Genomic DNA, 26,236 nt, shown 5'->3' with positions numbered 1-26,236 from the left:
CTTTAGGGCAAACTTTGCAGGGAATTTTATCCTGTCCTCAAAGCATTAATGTGCTTGCAATAGATGTTTCCCAGACTATTACAAGTGAGTTGCTAAATCTCTAGTCACAATACGTGAAGTAAAAAATAGAATTCTGAGTTGATAAAGGAAGCATTGAAACAGGAAGTGAAAACAGCTTGCTTTTAACCACATGACTCTGGTACACTGATGTAGTGTCTCAAAATGGTTTGTTAGCATCCTGTGAGCATACAAGCTGGAAATCAAATGAGAACCAAAGATGAGTTACAGGAAAAGACTGTCTTTCAGTTTATGAAAGAAACTTTACAATGTGAAATTTCATCTTCTGTAAAATTGCTTTACTATTTTATTGCAATTTACTTATACTTCTTGTTTTACATAATAGCTTAGTACTTCTAATCAAACTCTTCACTTTCCTGAACCAAAAATGGGCTGTCAGAATCAGAAATAGAATTAAAAACGAAATAGACCCAAATTAAAAGGATGTGACCGCAGGCTATGTCCCTTGTGGAAAAACTGCTGGAGTGGCCAGTTCAGCTCCAGCAGAGTTTGCATCAGCTCAACTGCAGCTGTGAAATGGTACCACCTGGTGTTCACTTCCACCATCAACCTTAGCCACTTTCTGCAGGAGCTTAAGACAAAGCAAAAAGTAACAAATATTTCATAAACTGCTGTGGTGGCTTGAAAGCTGAAAAAACATACCTGGAAAAACCTTTCACATTTGACAACTAAAGAAAACTGACCCTTTTCCAAAACCAAAAGTCTTCATGCTTAAATCAAGAGCTGTAACTTTCCTGTGAAGAAAAAGTTGTTACTTATGTGTCCTTAAGCTAGAAAGCCCTTAAGATATGTAAAAGAGTTTCAAGCGATGACCTCAGACAACTTATCCTAAGAGCTCTTTTTTACAGACAGGGCATTTTTGTTATTTATATTTTATGATTTCTCCTACATGGAAGGATTGATAAACTTTTACCACTAATTTTTCACATTCAGATTATCCATGCATTCCTGTGGCTGCAAGGCTTGTCTCCTTCTGCTAAGTACAGGAGTTTATATACATTACTAACATCTTATAATATATTTAAAAAATCATAGCTTTAACATAGGCTGATTCAGTCAGGACATCCAGATGAAAGTAAGCATAAGTTCTTATCACTGAACTATAGCTTGTAATTGTACCTGTAGATCAAAGCACTAGAAGATGTCACTAAATGCAAAGTTGCATTCTCTAAAATAGAAGTCCATTATACATCCAGAAAAATACTTCAAATGTAGCATAAAAGAAAGTTATGCTACAGGAAAATTTGTATTTTTGCTCAAGAAACTCATTATCAGAAAGCTCATATGCATCAATGATTTTAAAAAAGTCAATGTCATTTTATACATTTCTTTTAGTACTGCCACATAAGAAAGAATCATTAATACAAACCTAAATTTAGACTGACAGAAGTAAATTTTAGGTCTGTCATGTAGCATACTGGTTTTCAGTCCTGTATCCATGGGTCCTGGGGATTCAGATCAACAAATAAAATATGTTTTGGTATTCCTTTTGATTCCACTTCTTAGTACAGCAAAGCTAGTAAAGCATCCAGCTGTCAAAGAGTACAATTTTCTTCCTTCTCCTGTAGTGGGCTGGCACTGGCACTTCCAATCAACTCAGTTGACCAATGCAACACAAAGCTAACCTTCTGTTAGATAAATAAATGCGTTTTTCTGCCACTGCAGCAAGCTCTCAAGCAGGGTCAAACAAATGCCACTGTTGCTATAGGGGAGGATGGTGGATGAACATGGCCAAGCAGCATGCTTCCACTGTGTAATTAGATTACTTGAGTACAAAGCTCCGGATTCACTCTCTTTTAAAAGTGCTGAACTAGCCTGAATGTGACTTGCAAGAAACTGGAATGCATCTTTCTTAAATTGCTATGAGCTGCACTTCAGGTAGTTAAAATAAACTTGAAATTCTGTCAAGAAGCTGCACTATGAGAGGAAAAACAGTAAAACACTGACATGATAATGATCTTAATAACAAGCAACTAGTTAAAAGAAGGTGTTTTGTCAACCCTTTCCCAATTTCACAAACACTTCAAAAAATAATGTTTTAATCTAAAACCGTATTAATTTCTGTGAGCCTTGTAAAAGAACATTACCCTCCTCAAAATGAAAAAAAGAAAAAAACACTTTTTAAGATTTTAACTTCTTTCTAAGAGGAAACATACTTAGGTCTTCTTGCAATGAGCATAAAGAAAACAAAAACATGTATTAGCTCTGCACCTAAGCAAAGTATTCGCTAAAAAGGGAAGGGAAGGTAACAATGGCCAAAATCTGTGCAAGATTTAGCCAAACTATTTAGCGTGAGTTATAGAAGACAGGGGCCCTTCAAACAAGCAGAAGGCAGCAGTAAGTGGAAGCATTCAGCTAAGAATGTGTTTCTGTGTGAGGCTCAGTTTGCACATGTGCCATTCCCTCTGAATTAGAACTGGTATTGAGCCAGTCTCTGGAAGACTGGAGCTAAAATTATAGTACCAAAAGGACACTTTTTGTTTGAATCACAGCTACAATAAACCCACAGAAGAATACAGTCTATCCTGACAAACCCTAATCTTCAGCTTCCTTAAGTGCACTTTGATTAGGCTGACAGAGCATATGTTTGCTTTCTTACTCAGTAGATCAAGATCTCACCATTAGTGAGTTTTAGTTTCACATAAAATTTCAAAGACTACAAACCTCTGAAGTGAAGTTATCATCAGCCATCAGACAGACATATTACATATCAGTAAAATACAAACATGTCACTTAAGACTATCACAGGGAGACTTTATCTAAGAAGTGCTCTAAACCATCAAATTCTGAATTTTCTAGCAGGTTCTGTAACACTCTGCTGTAGTGAGTTGACTCCAACCAGAATCTGAGGCAAGAAAACAGAGAGATGAAGAGAAGACTCGCAGAGTGAGATAGAGACAGTTTGATAGGTAAAGCAGAAGTTGTGGGCACACAGCAAAGCAAAACAGGAATTAATTTACTACTTCCCATCAGCTGGGCAGGTGCATAGTCACTTTCCAGAAAGCAGGGCCTCAGCAAGTGTAAGGGTTACTCAGGAAGGCAAATGCCAGAACCACGAATACTGCCACCTTTCTCCTTCTCTTCCCAAGTTTTTTACTGCTGAAAATGATGTTAGATGGTATGGAGTGTCCCTCTGGACAGTACTGAGGTCAGCCTGGGTCAGCTGTCCTGGCTGTGTCTCCTGCTATATCTGCCATGAAAAAAGGAGTGCAGAGGAGGCAAACAGGGCCAGCCTTGACTGGCACTGCTCAGCAATAGCTGAAAGACTAAAACACTCTTTTACTACCAGGCTCAAAACACATCAGATTAGAGGCTACTATGAAAAAAAAAAAATTCTAGCCCAGCCTGTACACCTACTACAGCAGAAATAAACAGATACTAAGTTTGCGGAGCACCAGCTACTCTTTCTCCCGTCCACTAGAAAAAAGACTCTAAAGTAGCAGCAGTTCTCAAAACAATATGAATTTACCATCTTTAAAAAAATGCTTTAAATAAAATTCAAGTTAAGTGCTGTGCATAAAAGGAACATTTGGAGGGACAAACATGAAAAGCAAAGAAATTTATTTTTCAAATAAGAATTACAGAAATCCTCTTTTTGACTGATACCAAATTTTAAAAATTCAACCACTTATGCAATCAAGAACAAACCCCAAGATTCTGTAAAAACATCTTACCATTTAAAATGTAGCTTTTAAATTGGTTTCAGTCCCAGAGCCAAACTTAGTGAAGACTTTCATTGAATACAATGCAGTTACTTTAGATTGGTGGAATTCATCATTATTAAAGAGTATTTTAATTTAAATTTTTGTAAACCAATATTCAGTGGAGACATTTATCAGAATGCATGAAAAAATGCTACAATAGCATGTTTCTTTAAAAGTAAAATGTTGTGCTTTCTTTATTTATTTTTAATCTAGACAGATTCCAAACCATCAAGCTAGCAATCTCCTCTTTAACTAGAGATACACAAGCACTTTGAACCCAAAAACTTCAGTGCTGTACCCTACCACAGTTTAGTCACTTCTTCAAAGAGGCCGAAAGAGGGAGTAGGAGCAGCCTCTCTCTGCTGCTGAGAGGCTGCCAATTAACAGGCATTGCACCCACTCAGGATTAGAAAACAGAGAGCCAATACATTCTACTGGAAGAAGACATTACCAGAGTATAGGTGTTTCCTTGTTCACATTTAGTCATTCAATATCCAACCTGCTGCTATCAGCATCATTACATTTTTGCACTTCCTATTGTCCAACAGAAAAAGCAAAAATGAAATACAAATGACACTTTGAAGTTACACAATGAAGTTTTAGCAGTGTTTTAGTTTTAGCAGATAAGAGCAGTGTTATTACCAAAAGCATAGGAAGAACAAGAGTTATTACAGTGTGATACAAAAATACAGGACTGAAGGGCAGCTTGTTCTTCTAGTGAAAAGCAGGTTTTTTACTTGAAAAGCATAGAGTGCACTGTCAAAAGTGCCCTCCCCAAAACTCCTCTCATTTTTATGAGGGGATGATTGCTAGAAAAAGAAGGAGCACATCTCTGCTGAACTGTCAGCCTCCACATCTGCACGCTGATATTTTTACTGCCCTCCCTAGGAGGCTCTAGACAATGGCAATATTCTAAAAACTGACCAGGTAGAATCCCCAGAGAATTACTGCATACTATCACAGACAAGCAAACAAACAGAAATGCCTGTTCTAATCTCTCTTCTTGCAAACTTCCCTCTTCTTTTGGAATTAAGTCCTGAAGACTAGACTAAAAGTCACAAAGTGAGCAACTCCTAGAAACAAAGCATGTACACTGCAGAAGAATTTCTTAACAATAAGGCATAGGAATCTTCTAATCATTAAAAAACTTTGTAGGAATATTTATGTAATCCAAACTCCTATTTTTTAAGAATCAATCCTGGAATGCAATACAAGAAAAAAGAATTCTATCAGAACTAGTTCCTGTGGTGGATCTGATGGTTTCTAAATCTCCAGAGTAAGAAAAAGGATTTTTTTATTACTAAAAATAAAGCATCAGCAGTCCTGACTTCCATATGCTTATTTCATAAAACCAATTTTAGAGACCTAATTTGTTGTATTTAGAGACCCTATTTGTTGTATATAATTAAAATAAATAATAGAAGGAAACACAAAATTTTCTGCCTCTGTCCATCCAAAGTACATGGATGGATGTATTCATAATTTTGCAGACAGGCAACTGGAATTGCCTTTTCTCTAGAGACCACCAGCCTGGAGCTATGCCCACACCAGCACCTTCTGTCACAGAGCAGCAGTGCCTCATCCACATCTCCCTCCCTCCTTCCCACCCCTTCTAGTGCTACCAGCCATTCACCTGGGCTGTGACAGAAAAAACTGCCAACACCAACTAGCCCACAGGAACAGCACCTCCCTAACTTCTGTCAAACCAACCAGGAAAGGGACATTTCCTGCAAGTACCCTTGCCAGCTTTTCTGCTATGCACCTTCCAATCTAAGGACAGCTGGGATTCAGCAGCAGTGTTATTCCTTCTCAAAACCTTGGGTAACTTTAACCTTCACAGATCTAAGGAACATCAAGCAGGGCCTGTGTTTATTGTTTTTGCTTACAAAAAAGCAAACCTCCAAACCTCCAAAAGCTCTTGTAAAAAACCACACCTGTGATCACAGCTCCTGGCATTGGAGTGGAAATCAATATAATCACTATCAGACTTGTAACAGTTTTACAGCATACACATTTCTTTTAGAAGCAGGTGAAATATTCCTCTGAAATGCCTAAAGGTGCAACTTTATTATACTATTTTATATATTAGTATAATAAAGTATACTTTATTATACTATTTTATACTACTTTATACAGAAAATTAATTTCTGCTCTTTCTAGCTTTATTACTTGTGAGAATCGATATCCAAGATCTGCTCAACATGACTACCTCAAATTATTGGGACTGTACTTCAGGAAGGTCAACCTTGTATTTTATAAAAACAAGAGCCATCCACTATTCCCCAAGTAAAAAGCAAAAGTAAAAATGTTATTATCAATTAAAAAAACTAAAAACTCACTCACTGTCTTCTGTGGGAAGGACCTGCAGGGAATAAATCCATTCTATTATATCATCTTTGTTCACCACATCTAAGGAATCCAACATATCCAGACCAGAGAGTGCGAAAAATGCAATTGTCAACCTAAAAGAAAAAGATAAGACTTACACTTCCCACCATAAATATCATGGGGAAATTAACGAACAGTTGCAGCAATAGACACATCTATGAATTCTCAGCCTTTGACAGTGGTGCAACACAAAGCCTAGCTTAGAATACATGAAAGTCATCTACTGGACAAGATAATGTTCTTTGTACTGAAAACATTTCTCTGCCTCATCAAGGTTTTTCATATAAGCTGCCCCTCCTTTTATATAATAACGATATGTCAAATAAAAATTTACTTAAGGGCCTGTTTACCCAAAAGAAAAACCCAACAAAACAACACACTACAAAGTAAATTAGGTTATGATATTAACATATGGAGCACTACTTGTTTGTGAAGAATTCTTACAAGAACAATCCCCTAAATATGCATTAGGTGCATATGCAAGGTAACCCTTAACTATAGTAAGCTGCCTCTTATTGTGTCCCAAACCCAATTTCATATGCTTAGATGTCAATGTCAAACAGCAAAGTCTACTTTGTAAGCAAACAATGCATAAATAGGTATATAGGATGAATTTAGAGGTACTTATTTCTGGTCCTTGGCTGTAAAGCAGACTAGATGACTACCTTACTTAAACATCTAAAATTAGCCTGTCACATTCAAGTAGCCAACAGAGCAGTGGAGTAGCTAGCATGCTGAATGTCCTTCTTTCCTACAGCTTGCTTCCTTCCATGAATATGTGCTATCATACCTGCTAACTAACAACTCCTTTACTGGGTTTTTTTTTAACTCAAACCATTGTAGCCAACCACGGCATAGCCCTCCAACAGTGCATTACTCACTCTGACAGAGCACCAAAGCAACAGCACTGGGTTAGGACTTTGGAGAACTTGCTATGAGAGAAAATGCTCATGTAATGGTACCTTGGATGTTCTGACTCAGACTAAAATTAGCTGGATGTTTATTTTGCCACTCACACTTGTCTGCTGATCCTTCTAGAAATTCTTGCTCTCCATACACCAGATAAAATGATGGATTGTGAAACAACTGCTACACAGGCAGAAACTAAAATTCAGTATGCCAAGGAAAGCCAACAGTTAATACCAACTTTCCTTATAAGATTAAGTTGTAATCACAAACTGGTGAGCCACCTTGGCCAGAGGTTGGTATCTCTGAAGAGACAGATGTAGACAGAAGCGTCCACACCCACTTAATTTCTGCATGAGGGTCTGCATCAGAACCACAAACAGTATGACCATGGAAAAAATAGTGATGTGAGTCAGCTCAAAGCACACATCCAAAAGAATTATACTAATTAAAACACAGCAGCCAAATGACAACGCAGCAGATGCTAATCTCAATATAGTGGCGCAACCTCCTAGGGTGACATTCCTACCAGCAGGCCGGTAAAACATGTATATTTACTATCATTATTTCAAATAATTTTTTTGAGTAGAGAAAGCCAAAAAGAGTATGTTGCACACATAAGTATTTCTATATAGGACAAGAGTATATTTTAACCCTTCTGATGATTAAGAAATTGTCTTTCAAAGTGCAAATTTAACACTTCAAGGCTTATATCAACTTTTACCATTGATCAGATCTCTGTTTAACACAGAATTTGACCCCGGACAGTAAATAACTAATTTAAAAAATCACTACATTTATTTCAAAAAAACAAGGAATTTACTGTTCAGCTACAATAAACTATTTCTTTGAAACACTGCCTGTACGTTCTGATTTTCACAAACACTGACAATCTTTTACTAGAACTATTAAAAATATTTTTTCACTCTATTTTACTTCCAAAGAGGCACAAACAACATGCCAACATCAGCACTAGAAACTGCTGCAATGTAGGCCCAAAACCACAAGGCTATACATACAACACAGACAGCAAATCTCATCTACAGTTAAAAATGCATATGTCAGATATATGAACTTAAAACGTGGTTTTACATATAGTTAGAGTTCAGTTCACTTACTTAGAGTTGACTGTCTGTCTCCAGCGTTACTATAGAACAGCCTGTAATGTGATGGAACTTATTTATGATGGGCAAGACTGTCTGGCACCACTAGTCATACACAGGTTGCAATACAGCTATTTAGGTACTGCATCTTTACTCAATATACTATCCTCCCTCACTGAAAAGTAATAGACATATATCCTAGCAAAAGCAACTCTTAGCAGCACTTCAGGTGATAGACACATGCCTAGAAGTGTAAAAACTTTATCTACTGCCATTTCCACAGAGGACGGTCACCAGGACACTTTGGATGACAGATTCAGACCTCTTTGTCTTCGAGCGAGGACAAAGACTACAGTTTTACAGAATTCACAAAGCATTGGAACTGACAAATTTGAGAAACTGATTAAGTGCGCTACGAAGAGCACCACGAAGTAGCAGAATCTTAAAAGACTTCAGAGACCAGAAAGTTGCATTCTCCTGCAAAACCTCACAGTGCTCACAATCAGTGTGTATGAAACACTATCAATCAGAATGCTTAAAACCTACTCTTGCTGCAACTACTGTTGCATGCAAATAACTACAGATAAAAATAATTACAAAGGCTTTGAGGCAAAAAGTTGAGTAGAGAACATGAAATGAATTTTCTTTATTATCCATTATTGTTTGACAATCTACAGCTTAAGTTGGAATGCACCATCACAGCGAGGAAAATTTCTCTACCATCCTTGTCTGGTGACAACAGTTTTCCACTGCAGTGCAGAGAAAAAAAATCTGACAAATTACTTTATTTAGTTAGCTATTTATTTACCAAATCTCTCTTTAATTTAGTTGAGTTTCCCCATCTAACTCAAAATAGAACCACTCCAATTCACGAACAGGGGAAATAGGAATAAAAGGGTAACTTCATTTCTTTCTGCAGCTGAATCAGCTTCAGAGGTTTGCTGAAGGTTTGCTGAACTCAGTGACCTTGAATTTGGCAAAAAAGGGAAACTTAATATCCTTGAAATCAAACTGGAGATTATGCATTTATGGTTCAATCTCCCACCCAGAATTAGTCAACAGACAGGTGGGCACCCCTGCAGAACACGTCTACATTGTCAAGGGCCTCTGGAGATCACTAGTCCCACCTTTTGAAGAACACAGGACCACAGAAGAGATGACCCAGGACCCTGAGAAGCCACATCCTCAAAAGTGACTCCATCACTTCAGTGGGCAAGCTTTTTATAGTTAACTCTTCTAATAGCGAAGAAGATTTTTCCAACAGCCACAATTCTCCCCGAAGTACCTCATTGCCACAGCTTCCTTCCCTGGCACCATGATCCCTTGTAAACAGTACACCTCCATCTTTCTTTGTAAGCAGTTTCCCACCCATGGAAGACTGTGATTAGATCTCTCCTTCTCTAGGCTGAAGACATCCCTTTTCTTTAGCTCTTTTCAAATGTCAGTGGGGCTAAAGTTAGCTATTTGTGTTATCGCTCTAGTACATCTGCATGCTGTAGTCATTTTATGGCCTATACACAGTTAGGCACAGGATGCTTAAACTTCCCCTTGCTGTCACCTAAAATAAATGAGAAAGTAGACTGAAACACCAGCTAATTTTTAATGAACAAATGATCTGCCGCTCTGCAATCAAAATTTCACAAAATTTCCGAATAGCCAGGGTTGGAAATAATCTCTGGAAATCATCTCATACAAACCCTTCTCCTAAAGCAGGTTTACCCAGAGCAGTTTCTACAGGATTGCGTCCAGGCAGATTATGAATACCTCCAGGCAAGAAAACTCCACAAAATTTCTGGGCAGTCTGTTTCAGTGATCAGCCCAGTGTGAGGAAGTTTTTTCTCATAGAGATGGACCTTCCTGTGTTTCTGTCTGCTGCCCTTTGCCCTGTTGCAGGGACCACTTAAAAGATTCTGGCCCCATCCTCTCACCACCTACCCTTTAACATACTTGAATGCATTAGTAAGACCCTCTCTCAGTCATGTCTTCTCAAGGCTGAACAGGCCCAGCTCACCCAACCTTTCCTCACAGGACAGACACTTCAGTCCCTTAACCATCTTCTAAGCCCTCTGCTGGCCCCTCTCCAGTAGTTCCATTTCTAACTTTTCAATATAAAGTCTTATTTCACACACACCTCAGCACTATCTGTTCTAGTGCTTACATGTTTATGCCAGGTGTTTGTGCTCTCAACCAAAATAAAGCACGATGACCTGATCAAACCCATGAAGCATTCCGCACAGGATGACTTGTCAAGACATTATAAAGTGGAAAGAATCTCACTACTGTATCGGCTGAATAATATTATCATACCATCTACTTGTCTCCAATATTTTAGCAAGTGCAGCTTGATAATCACAATGCTGGTATTCTTACACTTCCAATGTAAGAATATCACATAAGTACATTCTGAAGCCATTAGAGGAACAAATGCCCCTCCAATTCAAAGTGAGGAACATATTTTAGTAGTATTTTCTCTTTTATACTAGGCAATGAAGACTTAAAAATATTTGTTACATGAAGAGGAGTCTTCTGCGAGCTGAAGTAAAGCTTAGGTGATTTACTTTAAAATGGCTTCCAGGGCAGATTAAGAGACTGAAGCACTGGATTTAAAGCAGATTAGAAGGATCAACAAGTCTTCCCTCGTGGATGTCAAGCAGTTTACGCGAGCAGTGACTACACCCCTACATTAACACATATTTTTGGGAGCCGTCTGCTGGTGGACAGATTTATAGGGATGTTTTTCCTTCCGTCGCGGGGCGCTGCTCTCGGCCGCGGGAGACGGCAGCGCCCCGGGAGGGGCTTCCCGTCACCGCGACCGCCCGACAGGAGGGGAGCGCGGCCGGGCCCGGGACGGGCGGGGGGGCGCCGGGAGGACACGGCGGCGCCCGTCCCGCCGGAGGAGCCCGGCCTGCTGCTACCTGCTGGTCTCCAGGGACGAGTAGCGCTCGGGCAGGATCTGGAGGCACCGCTGGAAGAAGCGCACGTGCCGCTCCCGCAGGAAGTCCAGCCGCTCCGGCTCCCCCGGGCACGGCGCCGCTGCCGCCGCCATCTCCATCTCGCCGCTGCTGCCCGCGCCCGGCGCGCCCGGATCGCGTCACCCGCAGCGCCCGCCCCGGGGCGGGGAAACGGAGGGGGGAGGCAGCGGGGAAAGGGAAGGGGAAAGGAAGGGAAAGGACGGGGGAAAAGGGAAGAGCGCTTCAGTTCACTGCGGCGGGAGCCAGGGTGGCGACCGCACGCTTACGGAACCGCCACAGCCAGCTTCGGGGAAAACGCGCTTTTAATGCCAAGGGACATCCCAGCCGGCCGGTCTGACAGCCGGCGTGTCAAACCCGACACTCGCAAAATACACAGGTAATACACGCCATGGGTCAGTCCAGCTCTGTGCTGGGAAGTGCTGGCTGCTGCTTCGTACTGCGGCAGAGACAGGCTGGTGCGCAGCTACGACCCTCCTCTCCAGGCTGAGACAGCTCTGACAAGAAAACAAAAAGGCTTGAAGTATAAAAGTGCGCTTGTGTCATGCTGCATGTCCATCGGCCCCCTCCTCACCTCTGAGAAACGCGCAACAGCGGTTCTGCAGCTGCTGGTGCCTTCTCTTGCCTGCGTTCCTCCCAGCCCTTGGAAGGTCGGTTCAACCTGGATCCGTCTCTGGTGACCCGAAACTCGACCTCAGAGTGAAACAAACAACCAAAAATAATTAGCCTTTTTCGTTCATCACAAAAGGAGTTTCATGATGCTCATTGCTTCTTCACCATAGAAGACAGTGACACTGCTTGCTGTCATTAAATTTTAATAATTTAATAATAGAAAAGGTTAAAGTCCTGTTAAACCCAGTGTATGCAAAACGCTTCTGGGAGACAGCCTACTTATTTAACTAATGGTAGAAAACTATTTGAAAAAATGAAATCCACCACCCATATTGGAACTCACTTTTATAGGCCTTACCCAGTGAAATACTACTGTGAGAGACATAAATTCTAGGGATTTTTTCCCCGTTTTTTTAAACAGGAACAACTATGCCTGCTGCAATTCTTTCTACTGATTACAGGCATGACTTTTTTGATTTCTTTTATCAACCATTTAGATAATTAAAAACAATTGCTTTTTAGATCAATGAGAAAAAAACTCTGCTTAAACCACTAAGCTGCACACAGATCTGGTTAAAACAAACAAAAAAGTTACCTTTTCTCTTAACTTTGCCAATCTTTTTTCTCTTTCCTGTTTCTCTATCTCTTTAGCATGTTTTTGCAAAATGCTTAGCTCCAGTTTATGTAGATCCTGAAACATAATGAGTGGAAAAGCAATCTTTTATTAGGAAGTAAAACAAATTATATAAAACTATACATGCATCCTTTTCACAGCTTTTTTTTGTTGTTGTTATTTTGTTTATTTTTGGGGTTTTTTTTGTTTGTTTTTGTTTTGAAATTATTGTAATAGTAAAAAATAAGATTTCATTAGGTAGCAAATTCTATAGCTTGTCCTACACAAACAAATTATAGTTACATTAAATGGCTTGGAAATAAAAAAGTAGTAGTTCAAACACTGTTTATAAAACTTTAGTATGAATGCTGACAATAATATCAATTCTCCATTAATTGCATTTACATTGATATGGGATCTAATTTTGCTGAACAGGTACTAAAACCCGCAGGATATTCAAACAACTCTTTCTACCTCCCATCTGAATACGATACTCAGGTCCTCTGAAGTCTTCTTAGGCAACATAGCCCAAGCAGTTTTTCTCAAAAAAATTATTTACTGAAGAACTAAAACCACTTCTATATGGATAAAGAAATATGAGCTTGAATAATCCTGTAGAATTTAGATATTGAAGAAAAGGAGCATCTTTGTCTAAAGTAAAGTTTCATACTGTTTATCTGCAATAATAGGTGCTGCTATTTGTAAGGAATCAATAATGGATTTAGATGAATGATACTTGGATTTTATAATCAGTATAACTGATTATATTGTAGTAGGACGTATCAAATTTTAAACAACAAAGTGCAAAAATGGAGGTGAAATTACGCACATGCTCTTGAAACTTAGAAATTTCTTCTGCAGCAATTTTCTTCCTTCCCTCCTTTTCAGCTTCCTCTTTCTTCTCATTTTCAAGCTTTTCAAGTTCCTCCTTTACTTTTCTTTGCAAGGTATTCCTTTCCAACAGTAACTTCACATGGCTTTGGCGCTCTTTTGGTTGCTTTTTTGCTTTCTCTTCTAGTTTTAGTTGTGAGGCTTGATCTATCGCAAATGCTACTACTTTCTGTTTCTTCCAGACTTCAACTGTGGCTTGTTTTCTTTTTCTTTCTTCTTCTGCTTTTTGCTTTTGAGCTTCTTCATGCTGTAGCCATCTTTCCTTGAGCATTTTTTCTGATTTCTCTTTCTCCTTCAAGTTTCTTTCTTTTTCTTGCTGCTGCTTTTCTTTCCACTTTTTAATTGACTGCAAGAGACCACAGGAAAAAAAATCCAAGGTCTTAATGAAAATTTTACATACTCACATTGATTTGGTCTGATGAAGACATTGGTTCAAAGAACAAAAAATGTATATAGGAATTATAAGTCTACTGAAGGTAAAACCTAAAACCAAGAACACCAAGAACCAACACCTGTATGTGTTTTTTCTCTTTTTTTTTTCTACTTTATGAATCACACAAACAGGTTTAACAGATGTCTGCTAAAACTGTTACAGCAATCATAGTATCTTCGGGTGGTTACGAATGTTGATGAAATATACTTTTTTAATGCAAACGTATTTCAGTTCTTGCTTTCTTTCCAATTAACCCACTGTTTTATAGTAGTTCTTAAGTCAGTATATCTTTTATTACTTAGATAGTTCTTGAGGGAATCATTATTCATCATGTCAGTCTGCCTTAGTCAGTCTGCCTCAGTCATTGCTTATACAATGGGACACATATTCTTAGAGACAAATGTAACAGGAAGACAGGATCACTAACTGCTCTGGGCACTAACTGCTCACCTAACTTTCTAGATCGCAGACTTCAAAAGTATTTGTAATATATTCTGGCAATACACAGGCCACTTCCCTGCGTTGTTAAGTCTTTGCCTATTTGTAATTATTTATTAAAGACAAATACTTTGGCAAGTTGGGGATGCTAAAGATCTCAGTTATAGACCATCAACTGTGAGAGAAATCTGCCTAGCACTACGATCAGAGAGGCAGATACAAAAACAAGAGTGTATGTGTTTCAAAAATAAGTATATTTTCTGAAATCTTCAAAAGCCTTAGAAGGGTTATTTTACCTCTTTCTTTCTTTCATGTAAAAGTACATATTCCTGATACCATTTGTCATGCTGTTCTATATCTTCTTTTGTTCTTCCACTGAGATGCTTAAGGGCTTCATCCATGTAAGATAGCCTTCCTCTATATTTTGTCCATATTTTCAGAAAATTTTGATGATCATAATCATCCCAGCCTCCTTGCCGCCCCCCTGTTCGCTGAAGAAATCTTTCAAACTCTATTACTTCTTTGGGTAGATGATTTTCCAGTGTTTTATCAACTGTGATCCTGGCTGATGGTAATTTCCAAACTTTTTCTGCTGTTGAGCTCCCTAATGCCCACAGTTCCACTTTTCTCTCAAAGAGACTGAGCTCATTAATGACAGCTTTTTCCTCTTTCAAAAGCTGTTGATATCTGAAAAGAGACAAACACTGAAATGTAAGGAAAAAAAATTCCAGTATTCATTGTCCATTCACCAAAAATGAATTTTGGAATTGTTCAATACCACACAAGAGCTATTCTTCAAAGATTAAGAACTGAAGTGGTAACAGCACAGTCGTAATGATCCGGTAATAAAGCCCTACACAATGAGAATTAAGTTATCCTTTTACTGAAAGAACACATTTATGGCATGCATACAATTAACTCAGTCCCCTCCTGACACCAGTAAAAAGAAAATGAAAGCCCCCCCAACCCGATTAGAAAACACAACAGCAACAACAACAACAAAAAAAAAACTCCCCACAATCTAATCTCTTCTACAGCCTCTCTAAAAAGCCTATTCATAGGCAAATCGTTGTTACATTGGAATGCTGCAATAGCTGTCTAAACACCCTCTCTAAAAAGGCAGTTTATCAAGATTCTAACGCTGACAGCTTGTGCTCTGATTTATATACCACAAGAATCACTACCGAAAGAGTAAATCATAAGAAGAGTTTGCTAGATTAATGCAAAGTTTTCACTGTGTCATACAAAGGCCCTTTTTCTAGTAGCTGAAGCATGTATAAACATACATTTGCCTCTGTTCCTCTTTAAAAGCATTGATTGCATTTTCAATTTCTTCCATCATTTCCTTGATCCTGTCAACAACTAAAAAAGCAAAAGAAGAAAAAAGCATAAAACTTCTACAGTAAATATAAATAACAAATATAAAGTCTGCAGTATTTATCAGCACTATCCATAAATGCAGGACTTGTGAAGACTTTCAGGACACGTATTTCAGTGTACAAAAAAGCATGCATTTCCATCTCAAACAGCCTTAAAAGACAAACTCTTATTTATTCAAAAGGTGTGTTTATGAAAGGATTTAGCTAACTGAATGCAAATGCCAATACAAATGTTTATTTCCCTTAAAGAAGTCTCACCTTGACTAACCTTCAACTTATGCCCAAAATAAGACAGACTTATCCTAGAGTTCCACTTTTGTTTTTTATAGCAATGTAGTTAGTGACTTAAGCACAAACAACTCGGGTTTATACCCCACTACAGCAATCCCACTTAACCTGCAGGCAACTACTTCTACAAAGCTGACAAAGAAACATCAGTGTAAGACTTTGTCCTTTACTGTCAGCATGCTGTAGTCCTGACTTAAGATGGTAATATAGATCTCCAGAAAAGATATATTTTGCAGTAGAAGAAAATCCACCCATTAGATTAAATGATATTATTAGACTAAAATATGTTTTAAATTAGTCCAGTGTCTCTATGGACACACTGAATGCAGTTCAACTAACCTGTATTTTGGTAAAGTTATATAAACGAAATCTAATTTTTCAGCTTTTATGCCTCCTTAGTTCTTAGTATCTTAACTGACAGAAACCCTCAGCTAGTAGGAGGCCCTCAACCCGAGCTCCACAAAAGGTAGTAGGTACCACATGAGGATGGTTCTTTCAGAACCTATTTCTCAAAAGTTTTAAAATATCCAAACTGAACAAACTGCTGCAGCATCTTCTGTGGAATATTCCAATTTACATTTCAAACCATGTTGTGGCTAGAAATGAGTTCCCTGTAGAACCTACTCTGTGACCTCTTAGCAGATCAAAGGGAGTTATATGGTAGTAGAATACCAAATTTATTTTCCATAAGACAAATGTTACAGATAGGAAACCTGGCTTTCAACAACCTCAAGGAACAAACACACACCACTTGTAAGACCAAGTAAGTTTCTTGTCACGGTTTGACACTGGCGCGATGCCAGCGCCCCCATGAAAATGTACTTTTCTAAATAATTGCTGTGAGATGTGATCAGGAACAGAGCAGAGCAGGCCCAAGCTTAATAACAAAAAAAAGAACTTTATTAAACTACTGCTACTATAAAAACTACAAACACTAAATCCTGGATGAAGACCTTCCAAAACACCCCTCCTCCTCCCACCTAATTTCCAAACAAACTCAACAGTGAGACACCACCCAGGATCAGGTTGCCACCCTTCAGATAATCAAATACTCAGTCTTTCAAGGGAGACAGGAGTCTCTCCTGTGCCACAGACCCCCCAGGAAACACAATTGCCACCCTTGTGTTTCCATGTCACACATGGCAACCACCCGGAGAAAATCTGCCATGGTGACACTCTCCTTTCAATGTCACAGTGCTCTCACCACTGTGCATGGACAGACTGCTCATAGGGCTCCTTTAAGGATGCTTTGCCATGGACCAAAAGAGACAACAGTTCAGTTTCTCATCTTGGGACTACAGTCCCCCCCATTTTCCCCTGGGGCTGAGGGTCCAAGAACAGAGGTCTTCTTCTCCTCTTCATCTTCCTCAAAGATGGAGGGCTTCTCTCCACCTTCTCCAACTCTCCTCTGTTCTCTCCACTCCTCTGCTGGTAATCACTGAAACAGGTCTCTTGGCCCACCAACACACCCCTCTAAGTGCAGCTTCTGTCAAGAGAATTTGGTTCAGTCTATGGCTAACAGGAAAAGTCCAGCTACAAGCCACTCCATCATCTCCTTCCAACTCAAGAATTTCTTCTTCTATCATTTCGGATCCCAGACTGTCTCTCTTCTACTTCAAATCAAGGAGTCATATTTTACAAAGCCTTCATTTCCCAGGAAAGGGTTAAAAGTTCAGACTCCCTGGATGGCCGAAATCTCTGCCCAGCAGCCGATTCCTAAGGCCAAGGCTGGGCACCTTCCCCCCACCTCCTTCGCCTCCGAGCCGGCAAAGTTACAGGTGCCGTCCTCTGAAGGGGGGATGACAAAGACATCTCCGCTTCTCTCCACCCTTCCGTCCACAGGAGCTGGCTCGGTTCCAGTCCTTCTACCCCTCAGCTCACCTTGACCAGGCTACATGGCTTCCCCTCCCCCACCCAGCCCGTGGCTGGGCAGGGGAGATCTGCACAGCACCTTGACCGGAACCAAAGAGAGCAAGCTCTTGGGAGTTCTTGCTTTTAACCCCCTGTGTTCTCAGAGGCGCATCCATACCTTCAGTGGTCACTTCAGGTGCCAATATCCAAACCTGACCACTGATTGGTTTGACCCAACTTCCTGAAAAAATCACTTCCATGTCAAACTACAACATTTCGGTTTCCACACAGAACTGCACAATCTTTTATCATTTCTTAGGTTTCTGCCATTTCTAGGTTTAGTCTTCCCTTTCCAGAGTCCTGCAAAATCTTAAAGACTGGAGGAGTGTCCTAAGTCTGCAGGAGAAAGACAACTATGCAAGAAATCTGTCTGTAGAGGAAAATGCTTTTAAACCTGTTGTCTTACTTACACTCTGGTGTAGGCTTCACATCTTTCAATTGCTGCTGAAGTCTCTTCATGTTGTTTTGTATTTTTGATAGCTGCTGCAGGATTTTAGCTTCTGTAAAACAAAATAAGGTGCTGATAGTTCTAACTATTTCTTCATGCATTAAATTCAGTAAAAGAACAAGAGCAATGAAGTGTCAAAAATAAACCAGGGGTTTGATCTAAGCAGCGACACAAATTCTGTTTGATGATAAGAAACTGCCATAGTACTAAGCATTTTAACTGCTAATTGCATGTAGCTGACCACGTGGTCCATGTTAGCTCCCTACGCTGCATCAGCAGACTTTAAAATTAGTAGCTCCCATTTCTAAAGGGGAGCTTTGAGAGTATTGCCTATGCAGGTGGTAGCTTCTAGAATTTTGAGGCAGACTTTGACCTAGGCTTCAAAACACCCATTTATGAAGAGAAAACAAACTTTGAAAGTGTATGTCAATGTACTACTTCAACAAGATTCATTTATTCATTGTGTTAAATGACGAAGAATCAATATTTTCATGTGCTCCAAGTATGTGTGCACTTATTTGCATTGTTACCACTTGGCTCCTCATGAGTCCATAAATACACTGCTGAAGAGGATGAAGTTCTGGCTACATCTCAGATACTAAGAAGCTGTATCTTCTATCCTAAAAGACTTGGATTAAGGAAAGTACAAATTCCTGCTGAGACCACAGAAAATCGTACACAGATCATGCAGAAAGACCTGAAAGACTTCAACATAGTAAATGGGAATTTGGGGAGGTTGGGGGGTGGTTGTACACTTTTGTATCTTTTAGGATATACTCCTTCACATCTGACATATATTTCTCTCATCACTGTCCTCTTTATTATCTCATTACATCGTATTTCCATCCATATGCCATGCTCCCTTCTTACTAATGGAAAAAAATTCTGAACTTACTAGCTTAGTCATTCCTCAAAAATGTACATGTCTTAAGAACTGCAAGATGTAAAGGATATTCTAAGATTCCTTAAATAAAAGGTGCACATCAGAACACATGCAAATTTGTAAGAAAGTATACTTTTAATTGTTTCTATGTTCCTTTCCTTTCTTAAACTTATTTTGATCTGTATCAGATGGCATAGCATGATTTATGCAATTATTGTTGAAAGAATTCAAGTACTGTGAGTAAAGGGAGTAACTTTTTTTCTTGAGCTATATTATAGTCTGTAAGTGGAACAAATACTGCAGGACAGACTGTGCACCAACTTAAAGCACTACTTGAACTAGGAATATTCAACAAGCGACAGTCAGTGTGTGAATGTTGAGGTAAGAGTATTTTTACTGTACCTTAGCTGGACTACATTGGGTTTTGCAATAACACACAAAATTGAGTCCAAGTTTCTTGAACAGTACCTTTCCACCACAGTGGTTTTACAATGAAGATTAAAAGATATCAGTTAATAACATATGAGGCCCAAAATATTCATGCTTCTGAATTTTACAGTGAACTGTCTGTTTATAAGCACATGGTGAAATACTACATTTATCAGTATCCATCTTCCTTCTAAAATCATCTCTCGGTACTACTGATTTTTAAACCATTTACAAAAACAACAGCATATTTAAAAAAAAGCAAACAAGCCCAAATAAAACCTCACTTACTTTCCATTTTCCTGCTGACAGTCATGCTGTGTTCCAGTTCCTCTAGCAATCTATATTCTACCCTGAAATCACTCTTCCTTTTATAAAGGTGTCCAGTTTTTTCTTTTTCTGTATTTGCAAGCCTAGGAAGAAAGGGTGCCACACTGAGTAAGGCACAAACACTCAGCAAAGCCCCAAGATTTTCCAAGGTTAGTGTGCAGGCTGTGTTAACAGGACTGTCTTGGATTTTATACAAATCCCTGGTTTGTTCTACAACTGTTTTCAAGGAAAATATTTCTGCAGCTATAAGACTACACACCACAGTAACTCAAGAACTTTAACAAGAAATTAACAAGGAAATCATCTCAGTGGCATACAGTGGTTTACACACTGAAATTTTATGTGCATGCATTCTCCCTGGGAGCCTTGCCAGAGTTTTCCCTGGGAAGTGCAGGCAGACAGGCTGTATTAATGCAGTGGCACACCTAGATGGAGCCCCAGCACAGACAAGATTACAGAGGGATGCTGAGCCACAGTTAAATGGCATGCCTCACTTCAAGCGGCTTAGGAACATTACATTAGATTAGCAGTCGAATTTTCAGCCGCAACCCAGGATCCAGGGTAATCAAGGTGAGTTCGATTCAGCCACACAGCATAAAACACTGGGGGGAGACTTAAGTGCCCTGTTCAATCAGGATTCACAACTGCAAACCTCGCCTTCAATCAGATGGCTAGATTAGCTATTCCCCATAAAGCTCATCTGTTTGACAAGAAAACTCCCTGTTCTTTCCGCTGCCAGTGTAATTGTCATCAGCACTTGGTCAAGATGTGGGGAAGCAGATTTATATCACTCTGCCTGAGCTGTCTTGAACCCTTGTTTTTCAAAACAGTGGCCTAGATATTCTAGATGAAGTCTTTCAATCCTCTGTTGCTGCAGTTCCCCTTTTGTATGTGTGTCTTAAGGGCTTTAGGTCCTTAGAGGGTAAGCACAGCTAAGTAGGAAGACTGAGCACTCAATTGTGCCTCACACTTCCTTTTCTGGTGCACCTAAGAGCAGCAATTCGTCTCAAGTCTTACTCCATGACTGGCGTAAGTCCAAATGGTAATGCAAACAACAGGGCATTTTGGAGCTCATAAGTCTATCCTGAGCTACTGTAATAATCACAATAATTTTAGCTCCTGAAAAGGATACCTTTAGCCTAAAGATTTCATTACCATATAGTCTTACTTTGAACCTCGAGTTAATAATGTTACCTCCAGAGCAGAATGAAAAAGTACTTATGATAAAGTGTTTAACTTACTGAGCTTTTAGCTTTTCTGCAGTTCTTATGAATTCAACTTTCTTAGCTCGTTCAGTTTTGATCTTCCAGCTCTGAACCTGTCGGCCAGCACCTGCAGTACTGGAACAGCTCTCATTCTGTAGATAACAAAATCAATCGTTATTAACAACCTTTTTTTTTTTTTTTTTTTTTTTTTTTAATGCTCGTTGTTTACTTTCAAGCAGACAACACCACAGCGCAGAGTTCGGTTTTCTACTGGCGCGATTCAAGTAAATTTAAGCAGCAGGGACACGCAACTGGAGTGAGGGGTGTGGCACGCCCGCCGCACACACGAAACGCCAAGTCTGCCACACCGAAGGGCTGTCACAGGCGCTGGGCACCGCGGCCAGCCCGACACACCCGCACAGCCCAGGGCTTCTCCGGGAGTCCGCTCTCCTCCGGGCTGGGGCGCCGGCGGCCTTTACCTGGAGCTGCCCCGCCGCCGCCGCCAGCGCCGGGGCCAGCGCGGCCATGTTGCTGCCGGCCCCCTGAGGGGAGGGGCGGCCGCGCCCCGCGCTGCCGCCATTAACTCCTTCCTTCCTTCCGCGGCTGCGGGGAGTGCTCTCGCTGCCCCTGGTTCCGCTTATGTGCCGGGGTTCGTATGGATTGCTTACTTCAGGAAAAGCGGGATATACCCTCATTAGCCTGTCAGACTGTGGAGAATTCTACATGATTCAATGAATTCTTGGGGGTAGGCTCTGAAGATCTTGTTTCTCACTCACGTATGCAAGTCAAACTTTCAAATGAATTGCCATTTAACATTTCTGTGGAACAGAAATAATTATTTATCCAGTGGCTTTCCAGCTACAGGGGTTTTAGGAACCGGTGTTTTCCTGGCTGCGGGATACAAACGCATTCACAGATGCTGCCCGAAGTGCTATGCTGAAGACATTGTATTGCCTAATTGATGTTTTTAACAGCACTTTCCAGATAAATTTTTCCTATTTGTATTTAACGACTATGCTTGTTCTCTTGGTATTTGCTGAATAGAAATTAAAAAGTAAAGGAGAACATGTCAAACCTGCAAATACTCTTCAGCACGAAATAAAGAGGGTTGTTCTCACAGATTGCTACCTGAAAGGCTTGTATTCTCTTTTCAGCAGCGTTTCAAAGTCTTTTTTGTCTTGGCCTTCATTACTGGGTGTAAGAGAAAAAAAAAAGTAAGTTGTGTTATCATTTGCTTTCTTTTGGTGATGGTCAGCCCTTCCAAGTTTCCTGTTACTGTGAGCAGCAAATTGGTCATTGGTTGGGATCTGCTCTACAGGAAGCACCTTTTTTCAGAAAGTGCTTTAATAAGGTGTTTCTACTCATAGTGTAACTCAGTAGTTCACCAGTTTCTAGCTGGTCAATCTTTATGAATGTTTTACTTGTGAGTTACTCAGAATCCTGAGGACTTCTCAGAATGGGTCTGGAAACTATATGCAGGGATATTTCAAGTATCAGAGCATAATTAGATTAGGTTACTTCTGGCTTTGGACAGCAGGGTGTCAGACATCCAGTTGTGATGCTGGTATAAAGATGAACCCTGGCTTTCAGTTATGCTAGGACATTACTTTGTTCTCTCTGTGGAGAAAGCTTCATTTCAGCCAGGATATGCCTGCAGTGGGTTCACCTTGACTGGGCACCAAGACTCCACAAACATGCTCCACCACTTGCTCTGCTCAGGAGGGCAGGGGAAGAAAATGAGATGGAAAAACTCATTGGTTGAGATGAAGGCAAAGGCCACACTGGGAAGCAAAAATATTCATTCTCTAATTGCTGTTAGCAGGTGATGTCCGGCTACTTCCTGGGACTATGGCCCCAGTACATATAGCAGTTGCTTTAGAAGACAAACACCTTAATGACAAAAATTCACCGCCCCTTAGATTTCGTTTTCACTCATCATATGGTATGGAATGTCTCTCTGGTCACTTTGGACCAACTGTCCCAGCTGTGTCTCCCTTCCCAGCCTCTTGCACACTCCAGGCCTGCTGGCCTTTGTGGGAGGTATTGGAGAGACAGCCCTGATGTCACCTGAGCATGGCTCACCAGCAGCCCAGCACTGGAGTGGTCTCAGCCATTGTGGCTACAAACACAAAGTACAGCTGTTTGAATGTTACCTCCACCTCAGCCAGACAAAATCCAATGCTACAACTCTTGGATGGCCAGTTTGCCAAACAGGGAAACAGGTAATCTGCATCCACAAGAAGCAATCTAGATAATTATGGAATTTCCTTCTGACCTTTACCACATTATTTTTCAGCTTAGCTTGGTGTTTGGAGTCAATGAATCCCTGACTTCTCTGTGTGTTTTGCTTCATAAAATCTTCCAAGATTTGGCACAAAAAGAAAGCATGGAAATACACCAAGGAAAAAATAAAGTTGTTAACATTTAAAGAGATAGAGTATACATAGAACAGGAAAAAAAGCAAATAACAGGAAAAAAAACGGAAGATGCAATGCCAGCAATCAAACAATTGATCATGGTCACCTTATTTATGGCAGAGGCCTCATGTGTCACAGCATTGATTCAGCAGTATCTGACATTATCTGAAATCCTTTGAGCCAAATAGAGAAACAGGACTGCACCAGAACTTAATATTCCTATCCATGAGATCCTTGAGGAAATCACCTGTTTCACCACAAGATATAAGCATCCCCATAAGAAACACTTTTCTAAATACACATTTTTCTTCAGAGTACCTTTTTTCCCCCTCTTCATATTGCTAAGTTATTTCTGAGATCTCAATAGGGATGCATTAGGGCAATTGCAGAAAAGACAGACACTGTAACAGAAGCAAATTGGAATTAGCTTAAAAGATTAAATAAATAATCAGACTAATCTAAAGCCTTTAACGCTATGAGTGCAACTATGCACTTGTAAAGGCATTCATAAAATTGTCTAGTTATCCCATGTCATAAAAGCACCCTGTTGTTGCTACCATGTGCTTCTTTCCCTGTATTTTTATTTGTGGAAATGGTGTGTCCACTTTAGCCTAGCCTCAGACTTGCAAGTCAGAACTAAACAAACTCAGGACATGAGTCAGTATAATAATTAAAGAATAAAGAAAATGGATGAGTGCTGAAAAAAAAAAGCTGTTGAGGATACATGGTTGATAAGTGCTTATTCTGGGAAACTGTAATAATGGACTGGGGGCCTGGGGTGGATAAGCAGAGTATGGAGGACAGCTGATTAGTGTACCTGCAGTAAGTGCAGTAATGCAGTTATGAGTAAGGATCAAGGTTCTGCACTGTGAAGGCAGAATGCTTTCATCACTTTAGGTTTTGTCCGCCAGGTGTCATCTGAGAAGTACATGATAGCTACTAAAGGCTTAGCTTTTGGGTTGTTAGTTTTTTGTTGTTGTTGGGGTTTTTGGTTTTGTTTTTGTTTTTTTTTGGGGGGGTTTTTTTGTGTGTTTTTTTAAGGAAACCAAGAGCAAGCTTTTAGTGTCTGTAGATAGCAGAGCCTGCATTCAGCCCTTTGGCTGTCTCTATCCTTCTTTATGGGATGATCTGGCCCCATATTGATCCCATCAGCTTCCTGTTATTTGATGAGGACTGAGTGGTCATCACTTTTTCCTGTGAGTCCTGACCTGGAGTGCTGGCAGACATGACAGCCTGGACACAGACAGATCTGTGGCTCTGCAGCTGCAGACCAGTGTCTGTGTCCCCCAGTAACTTCTGCCAATGCTTAACTTGCCCCAGAAGTCAAGGAGCTCCAGACTTGACAATGGAATTATAGAAATTAATTTTCTGTTCCCTAAATGAGTGCCTATTCCTCTCACTCCAACTCATTTTTGCATAAAGCTGTACTTTAGGTAGAAGGGAATTTGGTTGGTGGCATGATGGCAAGGAAAGGTGGCTTGGCTTTCATCTTTAGTACCCTGTAGATGTTCCAAAGAAACTAAAAGCACAAGATATGAAAAGAGGCCTGGAGTCAGTAACTTAGTTTTAGTATGCATTTGTACAAGTGTTGGAATGCAAGCCTGTCTGAGTTCCTCAGAGGGGGAGATGAATGCAGGAGTTGAATTAAAGCCTTTAGAGAAACTAAGATATATTAAGCCACATAGATATGAATTAGAAGTGGAGGTTTAAGTTTTAAGTAAGTAGAAGTGTAAGTTATAGTTATAAGTAAGTTTAAACTTTAGATTTTAAGTAAGTAGAAATACATTCTAAGTGCCTTAAGAAACTGTATTAACTAGTGAAGGCCCTAAGGCCTCGTTAAAAGTTCAGCAGCTTGTCCCTATTCATAACAAAAACGTAGCAAAACCTTGCCACTAGAACAGCTAGAATTATTCACGTAAAACAGATAAAACTACATGCGTTAAGAGATAGAACTATTCACGTAAATAAATAAACTTATAGATGTAAATTTTAAGTAAAACAGTGCATTTGCATAAATAGATAATATTATATGCATAGATTTTTAGGTAAGAACTGACACTACTTTCATACTTTGCACATTAGAATCTAGTTCACATTGGTTTAGAAAGAATGTTTTAGAATAATGTTTTTAGCTGATTGGATGTTTTATAAATAAAAAGCCCTGTAGTGGGGTACAATTATTATCATCATCATTGGCAACATCATCTTCAACATCAGCTTCACCTTCATCATCAACCATCACAGCATCAACACATCAGCAGCCATGAGAAAAAGAAGACGACAGAAGAAGAAAAAAGAAAAGAAAAGCTGTGATCCCTGCTGCTGCTGTGTTGAACATCAGACTCTACTACTGTTGCTGCTGCCCAGGACATCAGACTCTGTGCCTGAGAACAACTGTTGCTGCTGCTGCTGTTCCTGCATGGAACCTGGGACTTTATACCAGAAAGCAGCCTGGCAGCTGCTGCTCCAGCTTGGGACTCTATACTAGAAAAGCTTTTACATGGACTCTAACACCTTGAACCCTTTGCCTTTGAGACTTAGGTATTCATGCAATAAACAACCTTATAACAACGAACAACTGCTTGTGTCTCTTTGAAGACCTAGACCCAGTAACAACCTCAACATAGGAGAATGTAGGTGGTAGGAATAATAAAAATAAGATAAAACAGCTGTATTCTAAGTATCCATTGAAATATCTGCTCAAGTAAACCACCGTCCCTTTCCCTCCCCTCCCCTCCCCTCCCCTCCCCTCCCCTCCCCTCCCCTCCCCTCCCCTCCCCTCCCCTCCCCTTCCCTCCCCTCCCCTCCCCTCCC

The 26,236-nt window shown here is 40.0% G+C and overlaps 2 protein-coding genes and 1 long non-coding RNA gene across 4 annotated transcripts in view; all 3 read right to left on the bottom strand.

Annotated features, from left to right (window-relative positions):
- Positions 1-11,298, bottom strand: part of PGGT1B (protein geranylgeranyltransferase type I subunit beta) — a 33,230-nt gene extending 21,932 nt beyond the window's left edge. The window contains 2 exon segments of the mRNA XM_068176406.1: positions 6,126-6,244; positions 11,095-11,298. Of these exon segments, the coding sequence (XP_068032507.1) occupies positions 6,126-6,244; positions 11,095-11,231 (256 nt within the window). The 5' untranslated portion in view covers positions 11,232-11,298.
- LOC137464851 (uncharacterized) lies at positions 7,002-11,086 on the bottom strand. The gene is made up of 2 exons (XR_010994450.1): positions 9,056-11,086; positions 7,002-9,021 (listed from the first exon to the last, which is right to left on the bottom strand). It is a non-coding gene; the product is annotated as an uncharacterized lncRNA (long non-coding RNA).
- A 139-nt stretch (positions 11,299-11,437) lies between the features above and the next one.
- CCDC112 (coiled-coil domain containing 112) lies at positions 11,438-21,559 on the bottom strand. Of its 2 annotated transcripts, none has more exons than XM_068176404.1 (10): positions 21,485-21,559; positions 21,042-21,157; positions 19,762-19,883; positions 18,124-18,213; positions 15,422-15,497; positions 14,432-14,822; positions 13,203-13,610; positions 12,356-12,451; positions 11,723-11,841; positions 11,438-11,645 (listed from the first exon to the last, which is right to left on the bottom strand). In XM_068176404.1, exons 1-10 carry the CDS (start codon positions 21,530-21,532, stop codon positions 11,615-11,617), a joined length of 1,497 nt encoding a protein of 498 aa, XP_068032505.1. In that variant the 5' UTR covers positions 21,533-21,559; the 3' UTR covers positions 11,438-11,614. The 2 variants fall into 2 exon arrangements, with proteins under 2 accessions (XP_068032505.1, XP_068032506.1); XM_068176405.1 differs by lacking the exon at positions 21,485-21,559 and adding an exon at positions 21,250-21,333.
- Between the last annotated feature and the right edge of the window lie 4,677 nt (positions 21,560-26,236).

The sequence above is a fragment of the Anomalospiza imberbis genome, chromosome Z (assembly GCF_031753505.1).
Source record: "Anomalospiza imberbis isolate Cuckoo-Finch-1a 21T00152 chromosome Z, ASM3175350v1, whole genome shotgun sequence".
NCBI classification, from domain to species: Eukaryota; Metazoa; Chordata; class Aves; order Passeriformes; family Viduidae; genus Anomalospiza; species Anomalospiza imberbis.
This window is presented reverse-complemented; position numbering and strand designations above follow the sequence as displayed.